Here is a 24,987-nt window from a genome sequence, read left to right as displayed (position 1 = left end):
TCTAATTCACAAGGCTTTTCTGAAGAACCTTCCTCTGACCCCTTAGTGCAAGACCCACCACCACCCATAAGGGATATTCCTGTCAAACCTCCTCCCCTTGCTCCCAACACCCCAAACTGAGTGACCCCTACTGGATGTGGGGAAGGCTCTTTATCTCCCCAGGTGACATGTGAAGTTCCACCACCCAGTAACAGAGACCATACTGGGCAACTTCCCCATCAATGTGTGGGCCTGAACACCAGGAAAGTTTCGTGGGCCCATCACCATTGCCCTGACATCAGAGTAGACAAGATCTCATGTAGCAGATCTTACAGTATTTGCTTGTGTGAGTCTTCCATAAAGCTGTTAGGGCAGTAGCTTGCGGAGCACTTTCAGTGGTGATGTCACTCCCTGAGATTTAGTCAGCTATCATTACTGCACATCGAGATAAGGGCAAATTGCCTTTTGTTCATCTGTTAACGACTTTGGTAATTAGAGTGTAGTTTTGCAAACAAGAATAGGGGCCTGAAACTCATTTCACTTCTATCATGTTTGTTACACTGACAGCAACAAGAGACAAGGATGAAGGAAGTATGCTCTTATTAATAATCAAAAAATAATTCATAAAGATTTAAACCATAGAAATATTTTTGATAGACTACTATCCTGGATATACCACATTTTGACCTACATGTGTGACTTCCCCTTTGGTTTATTTTTTTTTCATGTCTTAAAAGTATGCTTAGCACAAATTGCTAAAAATAATCAATTGTATGAACTTGCTGAAAATGGAGTACCACTACAGTATATGCTCAAATCAGATTTAACAAATGGTATGTATTCCCTGCCTTAGTCAGTTTCCTAATGATGAGTTTTAATGCTGAGTCTCAGAATCAAACTTCTAAGTATCTTATTTTTTGTTTGTGAATTGCAGGGATTTGCATATCATGAACAATAATTATGTCATAACAAACTACATTAATGGTCACATTTACATATACATTGTTACAATACATTAAATTGTAACAATGTGTAGACTGATGAATTACACCCATTGTTAAGAAAGAGATCATGCTGAAATAAATGTTTCACTTCTCAGCCACTTGAAGAACATAGCTACCTCCTCACATGACTCACACATCTGACAAAGAATTTTTGTCAGAAAACAGGAAGTACATGCGTGGAATTTCCTTTTTGCTCTGCCAGTGATGTGGACAAGGATGTAACAAATGCAGTCTGCACTGATAAAGAAAAGGAAGCCCTTAGCCCTTCTAACTCTACTAAGGATTTTATCCGTCATTGACAAATGCATATATGTGTCATGGGTACAAGCAGAAATTCCTGTTTGAAAGGTCCCCCACAGCTAATTTGAGGAAATAAAAAGATATTTGAGGAAGGGAGGGAAAGAACTATAGTTAACAATCTACATAAAGGAGGGTATTCAGTCAATTCGTAATTATCTCAGTATCTCGTCAATTTAAGCATGCATTGGCTTTTTCAGTCCAGCACAATCTTTCTGCTAATTTCATTGACCATGGATGACCCTAATATATTTACAGCGTTATTTATTTATTTATAGCATTATTTAACCCCCTCCTACATTATTTGCCTGCTTTTCCCAGGAGGCTGGCTACCCGCCTTTTAAAATTGCGATGCAAATATAAATTATCTATCATGAAGCAACATGTAGAAAACTATTCAGTTCTGACAAAAGAGTTTCAGCTTCGTTCAATCCACTTGCTTCAGCAACTTTCACTGCGGCTGGTGCAGTGTCAGCGTTTTTAAAGGATAGCTGTCCACTCAGTGACCGTTTTTCACGAACCTCACAACAACGTGATAATCTCCCGCGCAATATTTTGGCATGACATCATTGTTTCATTCAGTGGTCCTTCCTCCCCTCATTGGCTCAGACACGGATGCGCTCTCAGAATCAGCCAATCACGCTCAGCCGAGGTTTTGGGCCATCAGAACGCGACCTCCCCGAAAAAGTTCGCGTTCACGAATCGTGCGTTTATCCAATCAACGGAGAGCGGATTTATCTTATAGTCCAATCAGAGCGAAGCAGATGCTCCTGTCCGCTGTGAAAGGTCACCGCTCCCGCCGGCTTCGCAAATTCTCCTCCTCGCGCCAGTTTGTTTCTTTTAGGCATTTTCGCGGCAATGGCGGAGCAGCAGCGGTTCTACCTCCTGCTGGGCAACCTGATGAGCCCTGACAACAATGTCAGGAAACAGTCAGAGGTATGAAACAGTCAGGAAAACCAGTTTTTAATGTAGCAGAGGGTGTGAGGATAAAACGGTATCGTTTGCTGTAGTTTTGCATTGGCCCAGCCCACGTGTGGGAGCTCGCTGGCGCTAACAATAACAGGGAGCCGAAAATGACTCGCTCGTAGGGACACAGTCTGCGGCTGCTCGGTCGTTATCATTGCATCATAAGAGTTTGTTTCTCTGGCTTATAACGTTAGCTGACAATAATACTATAGACAGAATGGCATTGGACTGTCAATTACCAAGATGGCAAGTCAGTGTTTCACGTTATCTGACGACAAAAAAACGTTATGCGGAACGTTAGTCAACTAACAAGCTGACTATTGTTCGGGACACATGGTTTGATCGGAGACCCATTTGAATCTGTAGTTAGCGAGCTAGCTACGAAATTAAACAGCTCACCTGGCGAATGTTACTAATTACTTGCAAGCTAGCCAACAACTGAACACTGAAATGTCTTGATTTGTCGATATCAGCGAGCTGACACTCCTTAAAAAATTAACTTTGTATAGCGTTCATTAACAGTTTCCCCACAAACAAAATGCAAATTGGCCAGCCAACTTACTTTATAAAGTGCAATGATGTACAGCTGAGGTGGGCGTTTCTCCTGTGCGGGAGATTGGGCACCTGTTCACCGGTAGCGATTATGCCATTAACTAGTTAACGTTACCTGACTAGTTCATGATGTAAGATTTATTGAACTAGTTGTCTAGTTACATTTATTCCAGCTATCACGGCAATTTGGTCGATCATCAAGGAAAAACATGGTCACAGATTAAATGTTAGCTGCAGTAACCTCAAAGCCATATCACTAGCTAGCACTGTTGCGTGTAGAGATCTGCCCGACTTGCTAAGCTAACGTTACGGGGTGGTCAGTCCTTAATAGCTGAGGTTAGCGGTACATGGCTTCTGTAACAGCTTTTTGTGTAGGCAGCTATTACTCCTGCGAGCTGTGACAAAGAACACGCCAAGAATAATTGCGTGGGTTTTGTCTAGTTAACTAAAATCTGAATCGGAAAACATTTACATGCACATTCATCGACAGCACTATAGCGCTTAACGTTACGTTTCTGTCTGGTTGGCTCGCTGAGCGTTGTGTCGAACTATCGCAGTGCTTAGTTGCCTTGCTTCTCATCGAAAGCCGAGTGCGAGTGCGTTTGGGATTCATGTTTACCCCGGAGATGGGGATACTACACGCCCGGTCCCTTAATTCGACGATCAATCCCACATACTTATTCGATTAAAAACAATAAGCAGCCCGCTTGCTCCTGATACCTGCGAAATCGTTCAGTTAGACACGGAATCATGTCAACTCTCAGGAACTCTTACTAAATACCTTGTGTAATCGAACTGCGGATTTGTAATTATATTCCTGCACATTTTAGTGTTTACTGAAAACCTCCAGGTTTGATATTTTTAAAGTCTAAGGGATTTAAATTGTGAGTTTGTTGCATACGTGGCCGACAGTGTGAAAAGGTTAATGCATGTGAAATTATCATACAGGTGGTTCATTAAGGTCAATCATCATCATCCTTTCGATCAAGGTGACATGTGGTGCAGTTCGTATTTCATATTTTATAGCTGTGTTTCATATACTGTTGGGGGAATAGCCTTAAAGTACATTGAAAAACAGGCCAAGGTGGACCATTTCCTCAAGACTCAGTAACTTGCAGTGACATTGCTGTATAAGCTACCTTTAACCTACTTTTGGAAATGGGGATGCAGTTTTAGGGCATACATTTGTTCATGTAGCAGAGGTAGTTTTGCATCCCTTTTCAAACCAGTGAAACTGGTTTCTTAATCTGTAATGCTTAATATTGCAGTACTAAATGTTGATGCACTGCACAACTTGTACTGTGTGTTTTGAACCTGTTAATTTTTTACCAAATGTGATAAATTTGACCTCACACAGGGGCTGGATGCTGGCCACGTAATGCCATCATTTCAAACAGTTGTGCAAAAAAAAAAGCTGCTGCTATTGGTCCCGGTGTTTACAACAACTGTATAAGTGGTCAGTCTAGAAATAACCTGGTGTTTCATGCTGTGATGTGGTTCAAGGTTCATGGAGTAAGTTTCTGCTGGCTGGAAAAGCTGAACTGCACAGCTTTCTTGTCAGTGTGTCTATCTACTGTGCATGCATCTGCACACGTGTCAGCAAGCCTGTGTGGATAAAGTGATGCTGTGGTTAGAGCAAGTAATACTTTTTGCTGTTGCAGTAAAATGCAGTCAGAGGCCGACTGGAGTGAGGATGTACAACAGGCCTCCACCCACGGTGTGACTCCACACTGACCGCTTCCTGAGAACGTTCCAGAACCTCACCGGCTTTCAGCCACAGTCTTCACATTCTTATTTTGCGCGTGAAAGGTGTTGTGATAGTTACTCAGATGGGGCCGTTGTTTGACGCTTTTAGGAGGGCTTTATTGGGTGATTCACTTTGGGATGACTGCGTCACTGCCAGGTGCTCCAGCTGTAGGAGAATAGAGGAACTGTGTTGTGGGTGCCCCCCCCCTCCGGTGGGTCGTTCCTGTGGTCCGCAGTCACTACATTTTTCACATTCTGTACTCTTGGCAATATCAGCTTCCTCTACAGGTTAAACAAACTTTGCTTTCTCTACTTCCTGTCCTCCAGCCTGTGGCAGCAACGGCATTGTTTTATTGCTCCAAATGAGCACACCATCAGCTGCCCCCCAGTGGAGTTGGGGTGGAAGACTCTGGTGGTGTGCTAGGTCTTTATGTCGTGTATATTCATGGATCGGTGTTTAGTCTGGATGGCTTAATCCTATGTGTTGTGCATCTTGCACCAGGTGATCCACGTACTGTGAAGGTCAGTGAATCTTTGCAGCATGATGCTCTAAAACACAAGCTCTCCAGTTTTTTTTTTTTTTTTTGGGTCAAATGCTAACACTTTTCCGTCTGTCCCAGTAACACTTGTTCCACATTATTTGTTGTCATTGAAATGCGTCACTAATTAAAGATGCCGAAACACAAATGGCTTGTTTTGTCAGTTTTCTAATGGTACTTATTGAAGGTTATCTGTTTTGCAGGAGGCCTATGACAGTATCTCAGGTCAGATGAAGATTACATTTTTGCTCCAGGCCGTCCGAGATTCATCGGCAGCAGAAGAGGTAGGCGAACCCATGCTGTGACACAAACCCGGGAAAACTAACGAAATCAGTGATTCACATAAACTGATTATGCACCATGTTCTTTTGGATAGCCATGCACCCAGCTGTACAGTATTAAATCAGTTTAGATTTATCACATGGCTCCGTCTCTTTCTGGAACGCTGTGCTTTTCAGCGCGCTTGAAGCATCACCGGGAGCAGTGATCAGCTCCTGCTTCCTTTGCTCTTAGCAGAACTACTCGTCGAGCATTATTTGCTACATTTACACGAATGCTTGTCTGCCTCTGTAAAGAATGGCAGGAAAGGAATCTGTTACTTACTAGAAAAGAGCTTGGTCTGCCTAAGGGAACTACTCTTTACATGCTGGGCTACTGTTTGGTGTGCTGGGCCCATGCACAAGGGGAGGTCTGAGGAAGAGCATGGGGGGGCTTTGTTCCCTTGGAGGTACTGGAAGGGGGTTGCGTGGTGGTGGTGGTGGTGGTGGTGGGGGGGGGGGGGGGGGGTTGGATTTGTCTGGGGAGGTGGTGTTATACCATAGACAAAACTGGACCAGGTTTGTATTCCCAGAGGGACTGGTATTTTGGAATAATTTTTAGAATTAATGAGCTGGGTAACAGTGCATGCTGGACGTATAAGTTTGTTGGAGCTAGTGGCCCATTTCAAAAGAGGAGCAAGCTCTGTAGCTCATAAAATCCAAGCTTTAATGTCGTGATGTTATCGCTGTGAATAGAGCACTCGGCATGAGCTGTCTTTAACATAGTTTAGGGAATAAATCTGGGCAGCATTGTATTTCCACAGAGGACCTCTTGAATGTGAGCTGATGTCTAGGCTATGGGCTTCGGTAGTTTTCAAATGTTGATGCTCTCTCTTGCAGATATTGTTTGAATGTTTTGGAATAAATGTATAGGCTTACATATTTTTTGTTTTATTTCTGCAACAGGAGGGTGGGTAATATTCAGCATGTAGTCCTCATCTATTTACTTCTAGTTGCTTTGAACAATGGTGTGGTCAGAGAGGGTTTCCTGACCAACGTCATTGCAGAACAGCCTTTTGAATGCTTGCAAGCTTGTCCAGGAAAAAAATGCCCATTCGTAATTAGAATTTGTTCTTTTCAGAAGGGCTTCAGAAGCTTCTGTTGGCAGTCAGATCAGGTTTCAAAGGCGGAGGGTGGATATGAAAGGGACCTGGGGGGAGAATAGGAAAGCGTTATGTCACTGCTGTCACCTAGACTCCCACTTCGCCTTTCACCATAAGCCGTTATATCCCAGGGCTGTGCAAGACAGAAGCATGAGTCACTACCAAAATTGAACACCAAGTCCTTGTGGAAGTGTGACTTTTTTTTTTTTGTTCTTTTTTTACCACCTTCACAAGATCTCAAGTGCATTGACAGCTTCAGAGGCAATGCTTTGGTGCATTGTGATGCATTGCTAATAATTTATAAATCACATTCTTGAAGATGCCATAAAAGTAACCAGTCTGGTTGTACTTAAGATGTCCAAGCTGCCATTTGCTGTGTGCAGGTCTTTTCTTGCACTAATTCTGCATCACCTGTGCTTTCTGATGCTTCTGGTCCCTTGCATTGCATGTCTGACTTCAGACATTTTTAGAGCCAGGAAACGAGAGCAGCACACAGTGCTTGGTACTGCTTTCAACAGTAGCTGTCTGCTCTGATGGTGAGGGGGTGGTGCAACGAATGAACTTAAGTGTATGTCATGTTCATCCTTTCTGTTTAAAGAGGTGATACTTGTGCATACACACACACACTCGCACACACAGGCAGAAGGAAATAATGCAGCTAGAGATTAACTCGTATGGATGAGAACCTAAACCTCCTGGAAGAAACGGGCGGTATTGATTCTTATCCATGGGAATTAAACTCTGTTCCTCTCATGGGTAGTACTGTCATATGGTACTCATTGACTTGAGCCAATTAAAGGATGTTTTCTTGCATAGTAAATTGATTTTATGCATTTATATTTGTCCTGTACAGCAGATCCACCCAACTTTACTCTCCCATCACTGAACTAGTTGAAATCATTCATTGTGGAGTGCAAACATGAAAATGCCGATCACTTCCTGTGGTGCAACAGTGAAATGCTTCCCCTTCCTGCTCAGGTCAGGCAGATGGCAGCGGTGCTGCTGCGGAGGCTGCTGTCATCGTCCTTCGACGAGGTGTACCCCAGCGTCTCGCCCGACCTGCAGGCGGCCATCAAGACGGAGTTGCTGGCGGGCATCCAGAGTGAGGCCTTGCCCAACCTCCGGAAGAAGGTGTGCGACGTGGCCGCAGAGCTTGCACGCAATCTCATCGGTAGGTATGGTTCCATTCTCGGGATAGAGTAAAAAAAAAAAAAAAAAAAAAAAAAAATTTATAAGCAAGGATTTCTCAAGTTGTTGATGATAAATAAATAATCTTAAATCATTATTTTATAAATTATTTACACTGTTCGTTTAATCAGAAGTAGAAAATAAACCCTTTCCTTTTTTTTCCCCTAGCATAACAGTATCCTCTGACATCATTGGCTTCTGCTAGTTTCAGTTGACTTGACTATGACAGGCTTTGTGTGACTGTTGCTGTAAAGACTGATTTTCTGTGGATACGTGCATTTGCCAAAGCAATATGAATAATGATTAAGAGACACCCTGGTGTAATCAGTACAGGCTAATCAGGAGCCAGCTGGTCCAGATTTGTGGAATCTCCCCTGGGCTTGTGTCATCAGTGAGTGTGATTTTTCTCACAGATGATGACGGGAATAACCAGTGGCCTGAGGTGCTGAAGTTCCTGTTTGAGTCCGTTAATTCGCAGAATCTGGGACTGCGGGAATCGGCCCTGCACATCTTCTGGTGAGAGCTGTCTCACATCTATGGTCCTCTAGGTTTGAATTCAGTCTCGCCACAGTGCGGTTTGTCTTGACAAAGTATACATTTCCTATACAGTTTTTTTTTTTTTTTTTTTTTTTTTTTTTTAACATGAACTACTGCGGCTGCCAGTCTTACTGAGAGGACATGTGGTGTGCAGTGCGCTCTGGGAAGAATCTGTTACGAACTGGAATGCTGTTACCCTCTGCTCTGTGCAGCGAGTAATGGTGGCGATCTCTTTGTAGGAACTTCCCGGGGATATTCGGCAACCAACAGCAGCACTACCTGGAGGTGATCAAGCGCATGCTGGTCCAGTGCATGCAGGATCAGGGGAACCCGCCGGTGAGCCACTGCGCACACAAGTGCAGTCACCCCGCACACAGTGCCAAACACAATGCCACTGCTGTGACCACGCTCCTCCTTCCAGCAGCTGTCCCATGCACGCTCTGATGGTGATGTTGCTCCTGTCCGTCGGTGACATTGCTCCCATCACGCACTCACGTTGAAAGGAATTCATGCCATGCAGCTGATTTTAGGATGTGGCTTATACTGTGCAAAGCTGGAGTGATGCCGCTTCCCAGAGGGAACGCCTGAAATGAGTCTGATTTGCTTGTTTTTGAGAACAGCAGGAAGCACTTGTTCCCTGTCCTCGTGATTATATCTAATGACTGTTTGAATATTAGGTTAAATGTCCTGACTAATTGAATAATGGGTTTGATTTAATGTCTATTTGAATTGCAAGTTAGACCTAATGACTGTATCTGATGCTAGCTTCCATCTAATGTGTGTTTTTGAATGCTAGGTTAGCGTCTACTTCTGACTACTCTTCTGGTAGTTTAGATGTAATGGCTGTTTGGATACTACGTTAGAGGTGAAAAACCCCATTGAGAGTGGGTGTGTCCTCTTCCAGTTCCTCCGGGCTGAATCGTTCTGTTGTTCCTCAGATCCGGACCCTCGCGGCCAGGGCGACTGCTTCCTTCATCCTGTCCAATGAGAGCAACACAGCCCTCCTTAAGAACTTCTCTGACCTGCTGCCTGGGATCCTTCAGGTGAGGCCTGCACTTTGGCGCTTCACGTTTCTGTCCCCTACCCTTCCCAGTGGTTCCTGCATCTCGAGCCTTGTTTCCCCAGCCCTGGTCCTGTAGGAACGTTGCATATGCTAGATTTCACTCCAGCAGAGCTCTCCATTAATTAGGTTTCACGTTTTTCTTCCGAATACTGATCTTTCAATGAAGTCTCTGGATTTAATCTACTATGCCCTCTTTGTGAAGGAAATGACAGGTGAAAGAATGCAAGGTGTGGCTGTGCCGTTCAAAATATAACATTAACAAAAAATAGATTAGTCTGTCCCTTTAACATATATATCAGGCAGCTGTCTCAGTAAAGCTTCAATGATCGATCAATTGTGCTAGGCATCATTAATCAAATTGAATTTACAAATTACTGTGACAATGTGTCTGGGTTAGTAGTTAAAGGGGCTAAAATGAAGAGAAATATCTCACAGAAGCACCTTTTATACCCTTCTGTTACCCTTCTGAACAAATACAGTGCCAACCCACCATTCCTGTAATAAAGTACAAACAGGAAATTAAGTGAAGCAGTATTCAGGAAACAGCTTGTTCAAACATGATTAAGGAAGAGATCAGATCCAGCGAAAACTACCATATGCTCCGAGGATCAGGGTCAGGAAACTGATGTAGAGAATGGCCTAATTCCAGTACACCCCCACAATAATGTCCCACAATAATGCCCCACAATGGAAACTTGGTCAGTTAGCCCTGTGCCAGCATTACTCGTATCCTGTCCCGGAGGGCTGTCCAGCCCGGTCCTACATGAGTCACTGGTGTTCTCATGCATGGAAGGAATCTGGAACAATTAACCTGAGACCATGCTGGAGGTGTGGGTTGATAAGTAGAGTTGAGGCTTGCAGGAACTGCAGCTCTCTAGGACCAGGGCTGAGTTGATCAGCCAGACAGTGATCCTTGGTTAAAATAAAGTGATGCTTATTTAACTTGGGATGTAAATGAGCTTTATTGATAAATGCGGGTTGCCAATTCCATGACTACCATTTTGCTTTTTTTTATAACATGAAGGCTGTGAACGAGTCATGTTACCAGGGAGACGACTCGGTGCTGAAGTCCCTGGTGGAGATCGCAGACATGGTGCCCAGGTACCTCCGGCCACACCTGGAGGCCACTCTGCAGCTGAGCCTGAAGGTGAGTGCTGTGGGAGGGGCTGGCATCTGGGCCCAGGACTCTTGCACTGTCTCACGCCCGCATTTAATCCTGTGTTTACTTCGCTGTGTGTCCCTGTGGTGTTGGTTCAACTGGATGGCTTATTTCTGCATGAAACGTCGACAAAGTAGAACTGAGGACAGTTAAAGTCTAATGTAGCCAGATCTACAGCTACATTGCATTTACATTTATTCATTTGGCGGATGCTTTTATCCAAAGGAACTTATTAGTGAGTCGGAGTACAACACAAGCAAAAAGCTGCTGCTGGCATTCTGGTGTGGGGGAGGGAAAAGAATGAAAGCAGGTAAGCGTAACTGAATATCTGTGCGTGACCTTGAACGTGGCTCCTCCCTGTTCTTCTGACCCCAGCTGTGTGCGGACACCGGCCTGACTGACATGCAGAGGCAGCTGGCCCTGGAGGTGATCGTGACGCTCTCGGAAACGGCTCCTGCCATGCTGCGGAAACACACTGCCATTGTGGCTGAAAGCAGTAAGGGCTCACTGCAGCTCATTGCAGCTGTAAAACCTGACTCTGTACTACAAGAATATGGGTTTCTTTTGTGAACAGTTTTTGATGTTCACGCGTAAGAAATGTATTCCAACAAATTGTACCATTTTACAAATTGGCCAGGAATTTTGCATTCAAACAACAAAAAGGGGAGAATAACTTCGGGTGTATGTACAAACACACTTAACCCCTCCCCCTTAACTCCCTAGCCCTTTCATATAAAAAAGCAAGAATTTCAGCAGCATAAACTACATATGTTGCCCTGCACAGCAAGGTGCTACTGGTGTGGTTGTCGGTGAGTCTGTGTAGCTAGAAGCTGAGGTCATTTCGGAGTCAGTGCAGCTGGACACGCAGCTCTGGCTGTGCTCCGTTAGTCCCCCAGATGCTGGCGATGATGGTGGACATAGAGGAGGATGAGGAGTGGACCTTGGTGGATGAGCTGGAGGATGACGACTTTGACAGGTACAGCATTTGCAAGCTCCTCCCTATTAGAGGGGCATCCACAAAATTTGTGTATATGTATAAATATTAGAGAAGATTGACTTATATTACATAGTATTCATTCACTTATGTTTGTATGTTATTGATTGAGTGTGTAGAAGTGCAGTCCTGTGCAGTTTGCTGCACTTGATTTCACAACAATCAGTCGTGTCCCTAACGCGCTGTGGCTGGGTGTGCAGTCGTACGCACGCCTGAGATGGGTGGCGCTGGACAGCGCAGCAGTCTGAGGTCGTGTGGTGTCCTCCTCCTCTCCGCAGTAACGCAGTGGCGGGCGAGAGTGCGCTCGACAGGGTGGCCTGTGGCCTGGGAGGGAAGATCGTGCTGCCCATGATCAAACAGCACATCATGCAGATGCTGCAGAACCGTGAGTCCTGCCCTTCACGAGCGCACTCTGTACATGCAGCTTGTTCACTGGCTTGCTAACGAATGTAGCAGCAATATTTAGATAATGTTAAGAAAGTTCGTAAAAGCATTGTACTGTGCTAAGTACGACTTTCTTTGGCAGTGTCATGTAAACGATACAATTTGATGTATCATATTTATATTATGTGTTAACCCTGATAAAAAATGTTTATTTTTTTGTGACATTTTGAGTTTGCAAATGATTTTGTATTGTGAGCTCAGTTCACAAAGTATCCTACTCAGAGCCAAATGAATCATCTCATGCCTTTGAATAAGTGGTTTAGACTAGGCAGCTGAGACATAAAACAGAACCTGACCTTCAAGGCAATTTTGGGGCAACCTTGTTGAACTTTTTTTGTGTGTGTGTGTGTGTGTGTGTGTTTGTGTTTGTGTTTGTGTTTGTGTGTTTACAGCGGACTGGAAGTACCGGCATGCGGGCCTCATGGCATTGTCTGCCATAGGAGAGGGCTGCCACCAGCAGATGGAAGCTATCCTGAGTGAGATTGTTAATTTCATCCTGCTCTTCTGCCAGGACCCTGTGAGTCCCTCTCTCAGTCCCAACCTCCTGTTCCACGCTCCCGCCATCACACCCTTACCACCCATTTCGCCTTCCTGTTTCTCTCGCAGCATCCCCGGGTTCGATACGCTGCCTGCAATGCCATTGGGCAGATGGCCACGGACTTCGCCCCAACCTTCCAGAAGAAATTCCACAACAAGGTAGGGCATCGGCCACCTCAGACCCACCCAGGCCTGCTGGGTGATGGTGGTGGGCGGAAGCAGAAAGCCTGACCAATCACGTCGCCCTGGTTTCCCAGGTGATCTCCGCCCTGCTCCAGACCATGGAGGACTACGCCAACCCCCGCGTCCAGGCGCACGCTGCCGCCGCCCTCATAAACTTCACCGAGGACTGCCCCAAGGTCCTGCTCATCCCCTACCTGGACGACCTAGTGCAGCACCTGCACGTCGTCATGGTGAACAAGCTGCAGGAGGTGCGTACGACTGGCGCCCTTGTGGCCTGCCGCCAATGACCTCCTCATGTAGTGCTGCCTCACAGTTCGATCAATTACTCAGTCACAATGATACAGCACTCAACAAAGGAGTGCATTGCAGGTTGAACAGAACAGCACAACATGAGCATGGGATGGAAAACCAGGTGCACTGATACACTGACAAACTGCAAGTCACAGTATTGCTTTATAATCAAATGCATTGATGTGATGCATTACTGTGGATTGAGACACCACACAAAAAATTCAAGTTTGTTCGGATTAGCAGTTTTAGATTGCAATTTTGTGATATCGCAGGGGTGAGCTATTTTTGTATTTAGACACCTCAGCTATTTCTGTATTGACTACAGAAATAGCTGTATATTCATAAATATTATATAAATATTTCTGTATCTTGAATCTTTAATGCTCCTTCTTCCCAAATGAGTGGTAAACTGAACGAGTATCTATCACCTTTCCGTCTTCCTCACAGCTGAATGTGTATCTGTGTCCTCTTGCCTGCAGCTGATTCAGAAGGGCACCAAGCTGGTGCTGGAGCAGGTGGTGACGTCCATCGCCTCTGTGGCGGACACGGCGGAGGAGAAGTTCGTGCCATATTACGACCTGTTCATGCCCTCGCTGAAGCACGTGGTGGAGAACGCCGTGCAGAAGGAGCTACGCCTACTGCGGGGGAAGACCATCGAGTGCATCAGCCTCATCGGCCTTGCTGTCGGGAAGGAGAAGGTAGTGCCCTGGATGCACGCTCATGCACACATTTGGTCACACACACACACACAAACACATTTGACCTGGCTGTGGGCAAGGAGAAGGTAGTGCCCTGCATGCAGACACGCACACAGAGACGCATGTACGCACACACGCACACACAGGCAGAAACCCCTAGGGAGGCGAGCTAATAGTTCAACATTTTGATTGTTTGTTTCACCTTGACATCACTAATCAATTACTGTATGTGGAGCAGCATTTCAGTGCTTGTTGATTAACAAAATGTGCGAAAGGAAAAGATATTTGAATTACTGTTATTTTTCTCATCAGTATTCATGAATATTCATGCAGCAATATGAGGAACCCCGAATTGAATAATACCATTCATTGATATTAATTTTCCTGCCTGAAAGCATGAGAGATGGCAAATTTCAGAGTCATTATTGAAATTATTTTTTTTCTGTGCAAGTAATCGAATACTCATAATAGTGTTGGTTGTTCATAATGTTAGTGAATGTTGGCTGTTGATAGGGATAAATCAGTTTTGTTCATAGTAGTTTTGGTTGTTCATAAATTTTTCCTAGTTCATGCCCGATGCCTCGGCCGTGATGCAGCTGCTCCTGAAGACTCAGACTGACTTTAACGACCTGGAGGATGACGACCCACAGGTGAGGGAAAGGGAGCGGGGCGTGGTGCAGTGCAGCGTGTTGCAGCGCTGAACGGCGCAGTGGGCAGGTAGACCCGATGGCGGGTTTGGTTTGATCGCCGTGCGGGTTTCTGGAAGCTGACCCCGTGATCCTGTGTGCAGATCTCCTACATGATCTCTGCATGGGCCCGGATGTGCAAAATCCTGGGGAAGGAGTTCGAGCAGTACCTGCCGGTGGTCATGGGCCCGCTCATGAAGACGGCCTCCATCAAGCCAGAGGTGGCGCTCTTAGACAGTGAGTCACGCACCATACCGGGCATAAGATGCTTATTTTGTGTCAGTGTCACTGTGTGGACATGCTGAAGTTCTGGACGGCCTGGGATGCCCCCTCTGTTTGCAGGTTTTAGTTCCTCTAGTCTCTTGATGCTGATGAAGGCTATTTCTGAAGCGTGTAAATTGGTGTACTTTGCCCATTAAAGTGAAGGCATTTTATATATTTGCTGTATGGGACTTTATTCTTTTTTTGCAGTCTCTGATCCCTTATTTGTGACCGTCTATATTCAGGAGCACCTTTTGGAGTTTTCACTTGTCCTTTGATGTGCTCCTGTTGAATTTTTTTTTTTTTTTTAATTCTCCATGAGGTTAATGTATGCTTATGATTTTTTTTTTTTTTTGTCATTAATCTAATTTGAAAGTGTAGATTTTGAGCGATACTGTTGGCTGTGCACCCTCAGGCATGGTTTTGGTTTCAGTAAGCACATGTCTCATTAGCTGTCTGGTGTGATTCCCTCTCTCAGATGATGTCAATCAATCAATTAATCGAGCAAATTTATTCAACCTCTCTAAGGCATTGCCTTCAAGAATATATTGGGGAACAGCATTAGTTGTTTGAAGGCAGGTCATTATCAATTCATAATGGAGACTAATGAAGTGGTAGCTTATTGTCCTGTGGGTGGGGATAATTTGGGTTGGAACTGAAAGTAATACACATGGGAGGAAGAGGATATGCATTGTTAGGGTCTGCCTTGTTAGCGCGTTGAATATACACAGCTCTGAGGTTTGTGATGGCAGTTCCCTCTTGGGTAAAGTCCCTTCCCCCTTGCTGTCTCGCTGCAGCCCAGGACATGGAGAGTGTGTGTGGGGATGACGGCTGGGAGTTTGTGAACCTGGGTGACCAGCAGAGCTTCGGCATCAAGACGGCGGGGCTGGAGGAGAAGGCCACAGCCTGCCAGATGCTGGTGAGTGAGTGGCAGTCACCACGGCGTTACTGAAAATGCCTCATTTCCCACTGTAGAGCTGGAGCTTGGCTGGCTCATTATACCACTTGTCCACTGTAGAGCTAGAACCAGGATGGCGTATACCTCTTTCCCACTGTAAGGATGGAACCAGACTGGCTCATTTTGTCTCTTACAATGCGCCAGCCTGGTTCTTTTCTGTTGTGGCAAGGTGGTATGCACCTTTTACGGTGGACAATGGTTAAAAGTAGTGTTCTCTCCTTGGATTTGGGCTAGGCTACGCTAGTGTACGTTCACGTCTCATTCCCAGCAGGCCTGTTCAGCTCCTGAAAATTGTCTCGACAAACATTTAAAGTACAGGACACACCAGGAAGCAAGGTCCAGCAAAGAGAAGACACTTTGGGATGGAAGGCTTGGGCAGTGCTTATTGTTTGCTCATCAGTGAACGGCTGTTACATGAAGTCATTTCAAAGTGATAGGAGGTTATGAAGTGTTATATCTGACTGTCCTCCACCCCCCCCAGGTTTGCTACGCTAAAGAGCTGAAGGAAGGCTTTGTGGTGTACACAGAACAAGTCGTCAGGCTGATGGTTCCACTTCTGAAGTTCTACTTCCATGACGATATCCTTCATCAGCAGTCTCAAACCTCGTAATCATAACCATCTCCATAAAATGTCAGTCAGTCCAGTTTGAATTAAAGGAATCGATTGCATTACCGTAGACATGACTTCTGAAATAACGATAGCTGTGGTTTGGATTAAGGGCCAGTTGTCTTAAAAGCACAGCTCATTTTCCCCACACAAAATATCCAGGACAGTGCTCATACAGGAGACTATTTATTTCAATGGTGTAATTTCCTGCACTGTTGGGAATGCTGTACTGTAGTAACAGACCTCTGGGAAATGACAGTGGAAGGTATGGCTGCTGTCCTAAACCTGATGTCTGATGACTGATGTCACTGATCCTTGACTGCATACACGCGTGCGGATGGCAGCGGCTGAAGCCATGCCCTTCCTGCTGGAGTGTGCTCGGGTTCGAGGGCCTGACTATCTCACCCAGATGTGGCACTTCATGTGCGACGCCCTGATCAAGGCCATTGGCACCGAACCGGACTCGGATGTCCTGTCCGAAGTCATGCATTCCTTTGCTAAGGTGAGTCACCTCCCTCAGTTGGAAGCAAAGCTCAGCTGTTGCTGATCATTTATGATGACTGTCATTATGTGCCTGTACCATGATTTAAGGGCAGGTCTGAGGTTTTAGTCCATGTGTACAAAGTGGATTTCTGTCGCTGTAAGGTGGATATCCTCAAGTAAAGTGGAAGAACTCAAACTGAGCTTTGTGAAAGTCTTGATGACAGCAGAGATGGTGTGCGAGGACCTGGGGGTGCTTGTTCTGGACTGTGTGGGGGGTGGAGGGTGAGCATTGGGCTGGAGGTGGTTGGGAATGTGTCCAACACTAACCGGGCTCTCCTCTCCAGTGTGTGGAGCTGATGGGGGACGGCTGCCTGAACAGGGAGCACTTTGACGAGCTGGCTGGGATCCTGAAGGGGAAACTGGAGGAGCACTTCAAAAACCAGGAGCTGAGACAAGGTACACAACTGTGGGGTCCTCCTTCAAATCTATATACATATATATATGTGTGTGTGTGTGTGTGTGTGGACTCCAGTGTACACACTGCCCCACTAGGACTTAAGTTTTGACATCCCAGGCAAGTCTGGTCTCCATGGCTCACTGTTTTTCTGTAGTCAAAAGACAGGATGAAGACTATGATGAACAGGTGGAGGAGACGCTACAGGATGAGGTATGTCTTACCCACCAAGCACGGCACTAAATGTAATTTCAGGACTCAATTTTCTGCATTTTCTTTCTTGTGCTTAATGAATCCCTGTCTGAGAACATATTGTACAAATGGTGTATTTACACATATATACTTTTTCTTTTTTACGGTAGAATGAAAACGACGTGTACATCCTGACCAAGGTGTCAGACATCCTGCATGCCGTGTTCTGCAGTTACAAGGAGAAGGTGCTGCCCTGGTTCGAGCAGCTCTTGCCTCTCATAGTCAACCTCATCGTAAGTGTGTCACCTGTCCCACTGCGCTAACAGCTCTGATACTTTTGTATCTGAATGGGTTCAAGGGTGTGCACCATGGAGCCTTACATTTTCAGGGGTGTCCTAGAAAAGTATCCTAACTTGATCCCCCCCTCCCCAGTGTCCGCAGCGGCCCTGGGCGGACAGACAGTGGGGTCTGTGCATATTCGACGACGTGGTGGAGCACTGCAGCCCCTCCTCCTTTAAGTACGCGGAGTACTTCCTGCAGCCCTTGCTGCAGTCTGTGTGCGACTCCAGCCCAGAGGTGCGACAGGCAGCGGCGTACGGCGTGGGAGTCATGGCCCAGTGCGGGGGAGAGAACTACAGATCCTTCTGCGCAGGTACATGACTACTGCGTTAACCTGAGATACAGCACAGTAACACAGTAACGCATGAGTTAACGCAGGTACTGCACTACTGCGCTGTAGTCCAACACAGGTACTGCAGCAGTGCTGAGTATTCCCATTCATTTCAGGTACTTTTCAACAATGGTTACTGTTATCACATGTTGTGTACTATTGACCTGAGTATAATACTGCTTTAACACAGCAAAGTTATTGTACTATTGTTCCCTGTGTAAGAAAAAAACCCATACTGTGCTTCAGCAAAGCACCTGTACTAAGAAGCTTTAACACAGGTACTGCACAGACTGTCAATCAATCCCTGTTCATATTGTTCATCTTTTATATAGCTGGAAATTATAGTGCATTTAAATAGTTTTCATTTGGAGTTATTTGTGAGGTCTAAGATGGTAATGGGGGGAAAAAGCAGTGCATATAATGTGGATGATGAAGCCTTCTATCCCATTCTGTTATCCTGGCTGTGTTCCTGCTTTTGATGGACTGCCACGCTGTGTGTCTATTATCAGAGGCCATACCCCTGCTGGTGGGTGTGATCCAGGCAGCCGATTCAAAAGCCAAAGAGAACATCAACGCCACAGAGAATTGCATCTCTGCCGTGGGCAAGGTGATAAAGTACCGGCCCGAGTGTGTCAACGTCTCTGAGGTCCTTCCTCATTGGCTCTCCTGGCTGCCACTCAAGGAGGACAAAGAGGAAGCTGAGCATACCTTCAACCTCCTGTGTGACCTCATAGAAAGGTGAGAGGCATTGCATGTGTGCTCCTCACACCTTATTGCTGTCGTTGGCAGTAGCCTCAGATTTCCAAACTCAAGATGCATCATTTTCATCTCAACAGCAACAATTCTATCGCTCTTGGACCTGACAATGCCAACCTTCCCAAGATATTTTTAATCATCGCTGACGGCGTCATCAACGAGTCCATCAAACGAGGGGAGGGGTGTGGCCAACGGTTGGCAAATGTCATTAGACAAGTTCAGGTCAGTGAAGCTTTGGTTTCTCTAAAGGCTTGTAAAAAGGGTAATATCAATGCCATATTACTGAAAGGTACAGTCACCTGACCACATCTGTGCTTGTACGCCCTCTAGGTCTCTGGAGGACTGTGGACACAGTGTGTATCGACCCTGAATGAGACCCAACAGAAGGCAATCCAAGACCTGCTGAATACTGCTTGAAAGGCCTTAACCGTCTGTCAACACCTGTAACAACATAGATCTTAATACTCTTCACCCTGTGACCCTTCCTCAAGCAACGGACTGTAGTGTGTGTGTTGACCAATCCGCAGCTTTGGGGTCTGTGTCTGTGGGATGAAGTAACTCTTCAGTGCCCCCTGGCCCCCGATGATGTAGAGTAATTTTCTATTGGACTGTCACCTTTGTGACAGTTAAATAGAACAGATGAGACAAACCTGTCATACATTTCCTAATTTATGGCACTTGTTTTTTTTGTCATTGTTGTCCTCTTTTCTTTTGAGAACAGTTAACATTAGGTGTGGAATGTACGCATTTGTGATCACCAAGTGTAAACCATACGAACAGCAGTGACTGGGGGGTGGGGGAACTACTTTACCCAGTGTCTTGTGGGTGGATAGTGTTAGTGGCAATCACACTAACACATCCGATTGTCTGCCACACAAGGCTCTTATGCTTCCCAGAGGATTGCCTTTGTGTGTGGAAGGTGGCCAGCACTTAAGCAAAGATCTCAAAGCTCTGGGTGTGTCTGGCAGCTGCTTGTTCCCTTGTCCATGAAATAAAACCATTGATAATGTGACTGCCTTGCTTGGTTTGCAGTTTACAGCTTGCTGCCAATTTTCCAAGTGCCTAATGCATCTAGTTTGCTAGAAGTAAAGACTAATATTATCTACATTCAAATTTGCATCTACAGTAGCATTTGAATATCTGGTGGCATGTCCATCACTGCTGATTGATCTTGAATGCTGTGGAAACCTGTCATGATTTAAGGTGTTCATTGTTAAATGTATTTGTGCCAAAATGTCCATACTGTTGGATAGCTCTGGTAAATAACAAATGAATTTAGCTACTTAATTTTGTGCTGCTTTTATGTACAATATCCTCACCCTCAGAGAACAGCGGAAGTGGGGTCCTCGTCAATACAAAATGTAAATATCTTGACACTCAGTAAAATGTGAAAGATGACCAGGGGGTCTACATCCCAGCTTCAGAAAGCTCCCCATGCACACACGGTTTGTCTCCCTGTGCATTTTTACATTGCCAAACGTTAACTCCAGATTATTCTAAAAAGTGCAAATATCTTGGCACTTTTAGCCCATTTAGTTCATGCAAATTAAGTGTCATAGTGACATCAGCAAATAAGTAACATTTATAAAAAGATGTTGCACCGCTATTTTACAGTGTTGAGAAATTGCTATGATCTCAGAATTAATGTATTGTATGGGTTGCATATAGCTGGCCAGTGCACGTCAGCAAGAATGTATTTTTACACTGTAGTATTCTACCTCAGGACTGAGGGATATGCATTTACAAATGAAACGTAATATTGCTGGGTATGCCATGAAAACCAACCCAGCAGAAATCTTAGATTTTATTTCCAAAAGAACCATTGGTCTTCTCAGGGGGCATGTGGATCATTTCTGTCTTCAACTGGGGTGCAAACGTGTGCACGGTGTGCTTTCCAATGAAGCGTAAAGTCAGTATATGAAATGGCTCCAGGTCTGGCGTAGTTATGATCACACCTCCCTTGTATTCTCCCAGTGTTGCTGTGGCCTAGTTTCTTACTGACCGGACTTTCATAACCTTGAATGTGCTGTTGTGTCCTCTGGGATAGAGAGCATCACTTCAATGAAGATATTGCCTCTACTGTTAGTGATCATCGTGCACCAGTAGGGCAGAGACATGGAAAAACTCATGCACACATGGTGCGTCTTAACAATACACAGAAGCTGATTGCAGATGAATAAAAAAATCTTAAAGACTTATTTCAAAAGAAAGCAAACACACAATGTAACCATTTTAGTCCAATCAAATATTATTTGAATATAAATACCATACATAACAGCCAATAAAACTTGTAAATAATATTGTAGGTGATGTTAGTACAATTTATTCTAGCATAGCCAGTCCAGTCTGCAACATGTGCTGTAGCATATTACATAGCATACAGACATGGATGAAAATAAACCGTTCGTAAATAAATTCGTCTGCATCTGCCATCAAACAACACATTGATTTTCTAAAGCCCATGCAGTTTTAAAAAAAATCATTTTTAGTATTAAAATATTAGGGAGGTGATACCGGGAGCCTTGTGACAGTAAATTTCTGGTCCAAAGTTCAGCCTACTGAAATATTAGCTGTGAATGAATGTCACACAGTTCAGAAGATGAAAACTAGGTAATCAATGGTCAACCTCAGCGTAGAAAGGGTACAGAATGTCTTGTTATTTCTGTTGATTAGAAGCATTTCACCATCTTGTATGATGAAGATGGAAACAGGAAAAGCCAAAGGTGGGCTTGAAAAAATGATCTCTTACAGGACCCTGTACCATTACCTGATGAAGTCCAGTATGGCTATTAATGGACCTTAATTCACCCAGAACCTCATTTAAGAACTGATTCTGGCACCTTTACCATTAGTTAAAAAATAAAAATGGGTACTGCAGAAAGCTCAATGGTTCAAAGTTGGTAACTTTTTTTCAAATGAATGTTCCTGAAAGAAACAGATCTGACAGATCCAAGACTCTGCCCGCTTCTGCTTATGAATATTTACAGAGTCATATGTGTTCGTGGTTTCAACATGTAGATCAGTTCTGTGGGTCATAAGTCCTGTGCACCTTCATCACGAGTCAGAATCCCAACAACATCAGTAAGAAACACACTTCCGTCACAGTACAGGCAGGTCAGGAGAGGGGCATGCCTGGTCCCAGCAGGGCCAGGTGCCATCCTGACACAGTACAGGCAGGTCAGAGACGTGTTCCCAGACGGGATAAATAATGGGTGTCCACTCACAGCAGGGGAAGATCGGGGGTGTGGAGAAGCTCCTGGCCCACATCAGAATCTCTCAGGGCAAAGAGTGTGACGCCAGAATGGTACGCTGCTGGGATAACGATGTGGCTCATCTTGGGCTGGTCTTCATCCTCACACTCTTCCTCACAGCACATCTGCCTAATTTGGCCTGAGATAATTAACAGGAACACAAAGATACAGTACATTTAAGTAAACGTACAGACTCTGAAATTACACTCAGGTGATCACACACAACCAACCAATACAGTAACACCCAAATAATTCGACACAGGTATTGGTGTCATAGTATGTGGATTTACAACAAGAACACCCAGGGGTGTGTCCCAATACTCTTGAGATGAGTCCTTGCATCTCTTCAATTCCTCAGTGATGCCTATTCAGGAGATGAGATGCAAGGAGAAAATAAGGACCTGATACAGTGAGGGAAATGGTATGACCTCCACTGAACTTCATCAATTTCATATGATGTTTAATAGAAATCCCTTTTCTCTTCAGGGCAGATTTTTTTAACATGGAATTTACAATTAATTTGACTATTCTGCTAAGCAAAATGTTTCACCTATAAAATGGAATTTTGCATAATTCAATTTATATGATTTTTAAGGCAGATTCAGAAAATTACATCACAAACTACTGCTGTGAAAACAATGTATTTGCACTGTGATTTGTTATTGTACTCTGGCTGCTTATGTGTTTACATATTTTTTGTACTTCAATTTATGTTATCACTAAATAAAAATGCATAATAGGACATGTGTGGTATCACAGATCCTTGAAAAACTCTTCCTCATGAGGATACATCAATGAATCCCCCTCCAAAGGAGACAAACGAGGACATGTCTCACTTCCTTCCTATGTCCCCTACAGTATTGGAATTGTCCATCAGGAGGTGACCAGTTACCAATTTCCGGGTCATGGAAGATTCACTCATGCAATATTCTGTTTAAAGTCTATAATTCACTCATGTAATATTACTGTTTATTGTCTATACCTGTGCATCATGTGCAATAGTACTGTTTAATGTATGTATCTTATCTTATTATTTTAAAGTTTATATTTGTCATTGTGGTTTGAAAATGATTCTTCTCTTACTGGAAATGCATTTCTAGTTTATTTGTTATTGTGGTTTGGAAATGATTCTTTTCGTAATGGAAATGCATTTCAACGCAGCTCCTACTGAAATATGTTTGGATAAAATATTTCCTGATGGAATGTTCATTACGAAAGCAACTGAGAACATCTTACTCATGCAGAGCTTTAGTTCCTTTAGGATGGATTACAACCATTCTACTGCTTCACAGGACGAAGGTCTACCCCACACAATGTGCATGTAATTTAGTGCAAAAAAAGATGTCTTTTTGAAAGTAGATATTTACATTTCTGTTTTGTTGAGTCATTTGGTATCTTGCGTACGTTTATGAGAATCATAAGGTGACAATGATGACCTTTACGCTGTTAACTTTTACTATGAGAGCACAAGCTTTCCCATAACCTCCTAAGGGTTTGTTTCTAAGCAGATCTACTTTATTCTGAGTGCCCATGAGCTGGGGGCGTAAAGGAAGGGATTTGACATCATCACAACCAAATCTAGGTTCTACACCATTTAAAAGCCAATAGGCTTATGTGTGTAGAGTAGGCCTACATCCCATTCACGGCAGTCTTAATTCATTTCAAGAACTTTCAGTAAATGTTTCACCCTGTTGCTGAAGTACTATCACAAATATCCATGTACAGTTATATGCGGCAGTGTTTTTTTCTGATTCTGTAGAGGACACAGCAATAAAAATGATACTGTTTTCTGTAAGTAACGAAGATAGTGGTCATGATGTGAAGACTCAGATACAGCTGATTTTACAGTGGGAAGGCTCTTGCCTCACCGTCCACATCCAGACTGCTCCAGCGTGGGTCAGATTGGCCCCGTGTCAGTGCAGACAGTGCGGCGTCAGCTGTCCATCTCTGCAGCACATCCTCCCGACGAATCAACAGCACCGACTCACTGCACAGACGCTGCAGGACCACCCCTTCGCTCACTGCAATACACACAATCTGTGACTGAACACACCGAACTCTGACCCTTTCCCTAAACTGTCAACATGCACATTCTTCCGTGACTGAACACTGAAACCCACCCTTCAGCTCTTATGAACATACTGTTCACAGTCTGCACTGTGACTGAACACTGAAACCCACCCTTCAGCTCTTATGAACATACTGTTCACAGTCTGCACTATGACTGAACACTGAAATTCACCCTCCAGCTCTTATGAACATACTGTTCACAGTCTGCACTATGACTATTACTGAGTGCCAACAGTGACCATGTAACTCCCCGTTCACTTACTGTCAACACACCTAGACAGAGCACAGAAAGTGAACACACACTGGACACCATAAACTGGGGATGGAACCTTCGCAATGTTCCACTCACCCACGTCCAGAGGGTTGGTCATGAAGACAGCATTAGGCCCCACCCCAAAGATCAGCTGGTGGTGCCAGGCATCAGGGACCTCCTCGCCCTCTGGCACCGCCAGCTGCATGTTCATGGTGGCTACAGGCACAGCGCCCATCTTGATCCAGCGGGCGAGCCAGGGCACAAGCTTCACCCGCCGGGGAGGGTAGAAAGCGAAGAAACGGCCCAACACTCTCCCTCCACAGGCCTGCTTTGCGCCCTCTATGAGCTGCTGGTGTGTGGCACCTAGACAGGATTTGGGGGGGGGGGGGGGGGGGGGGGGAGTTAGACAAAGCCATACATCACATGGCCGAAAGCACTGCCATCACCTATACAAGCAAGTGCCAACCCTCCTAAGTGTATGCCCATTAATGGTTTCTGCAAAACATTATCTCTGATCTTAACAGTACACACCCCAAAAGCAGCCTCTGTTGTATATGGCAGGCGTGGATTCTAGCACTATGAAACAGGCTTTAGTGAGACACAGTACCGGCCTCACTACGAGACAGCAGGTAGTCTGGCAGTGGCGCCTTATTCCTTCGTAAGCGAGTCTGCACGCAGCGGTCGGCGGTTTCTGGCGCCACGATGATACCCAGCGCCTGCAGGACGTCCACCACAGCGGTGGCACCGCA

At 44.8% G+C, this 24,987-nt stretch overlaps 2 protein-coding genes across 2 annotated transcripts; one reads left to right on the top strand and one right to left on the bottom strand.

Annotated features, from left to right (window-relative positions):
• The first annotated feature begins 2,138 nt into the window (after window positions 1-2,138).
• On the top strand, window positions 2,139-19,403 carry LOC118785734 (importin-5-like). Its single transcript, XM_036540635.1, has 26 exons — window positions 2,139-2,216; window positions 5,287-5,367; window positions 7,482-7,674; window positions 8,105-8,207; window positions 8,468-8,564; window positions 9,167-9,271; window positions 10,316-10,438; window positions 10,826-10,946; window positions 11,339-11,426; window positions 11,723-11,829; window positions 12,281-12,405; window positions 12,495-12,584; window positions 12,683-12,856; window positions 13,379-13,597; window positions 14,164-14,247; window positions 14,388-14,520; window positions 15,342-15,463; window positions 15,984-16,080; window positions 16,439-16,611; window positions 16,937-17,048; window positions 17,204-17,259; window positions 17,409-17,531; window positions 17,671-17,890; window positions 18,418-18,646; window positions 18,745-18,886; window positions 18,995-19,403. Exons 1-26 carry the CDS (start codon window positions 2,139-2,141, stop codon window positions 19,079-19,081), a joined length of 3,282 nt encoding a protein of 1,093 aa, XP_036396528.1. The 3' UTR covers window positions 19,082-19,403.
• Window positions 19,404-21,127: 1,724 nt separating this feature from the next.
• On the bottom strand, window positions 21,128-24,373 carry LOC118785735. Its single transcript, XM_036540636.1, has 3 exons — window positions 24,335-24,373; window positions 23,784-23,936; window positions 21,128-22,054 (listed from the first exon to the last, which is right to left on the bottom strand). Exons 1-3 carry the CDS (start codon window positions 24,354-24,356, stop codon window positions 21,885-21,887), a joined length of 345 nt encoding a protein of 114 aa, XP_036396529.1. The 5' UTR covers window positions 24,357-24,373; the 3' UTR covers window positions 21,128-21,884.
• Between the last annotated feature and the right edge of the window lie 614 nt (window positions 24,374-24,987).

This window comes from Megalops cyprinoides, chromosome 11 (genome assembly GCF_013368585.1).
Source record: "Megalops cyprinoides isolate fMegCyp1 chromosome 11, fMegCyp1.pri, whole genome shotgun sequence".
NCBI lineage: Eukaryota > Metazoa > Chordata > Actinopteri > Elopiformes > Megalopidae > Megalops > Megalops cyprinoides.
This window is presented reverse-complemented; position numbering and strand designations above follow the sequence as displayed.

Excerpts from the sequence above, each read along its gene's own strand:
- LOC118785735 (XM_036540636.1), bottom strand. The coding sequence starts at position 24,356 with ATGACCAACCCTCTGGACGTGG. Across the intron at positions 23,937-24,334 it reads GACCAACCCTCTGGACGTGG|TGAGCGAAGGGGTGGTCCTG; the intron begins GTGAGTGGAACA and ends TGTGTATTGCAG. Across the intron at positions 22,055-23,783 it reads GAGCAGTCTGGATGTGGACG|GCCAAATTAGGCAGATGTGC; the intron begins GTGAGGCAAGAG and ends TAATTATCTCAG.
- LOC118785734 (XM_036540635.1), top strand. The coding sequence starts at position 2,139 with ATGGCGGAGCAGCAGCGGTTCTACCTCCTGCTGGGCAACCTGATGAGC. Across the intron at positions 10,947-11,338 it reads TGCCATTGTGGCTGAAAGCA|TCCCCCAGATGCTGGCGATG; the intron begins GTAAGGGCTCAC and ends GTGCTCCGTTAG. Across the intron at positions 15,464-15,983 it reads CCACAGCCTGCCAGATGCTG|GTTTGCTACGCTAAAGAGCT; the intron begins GTGAGTGAGTGG and ends CACCCCCCCCAG.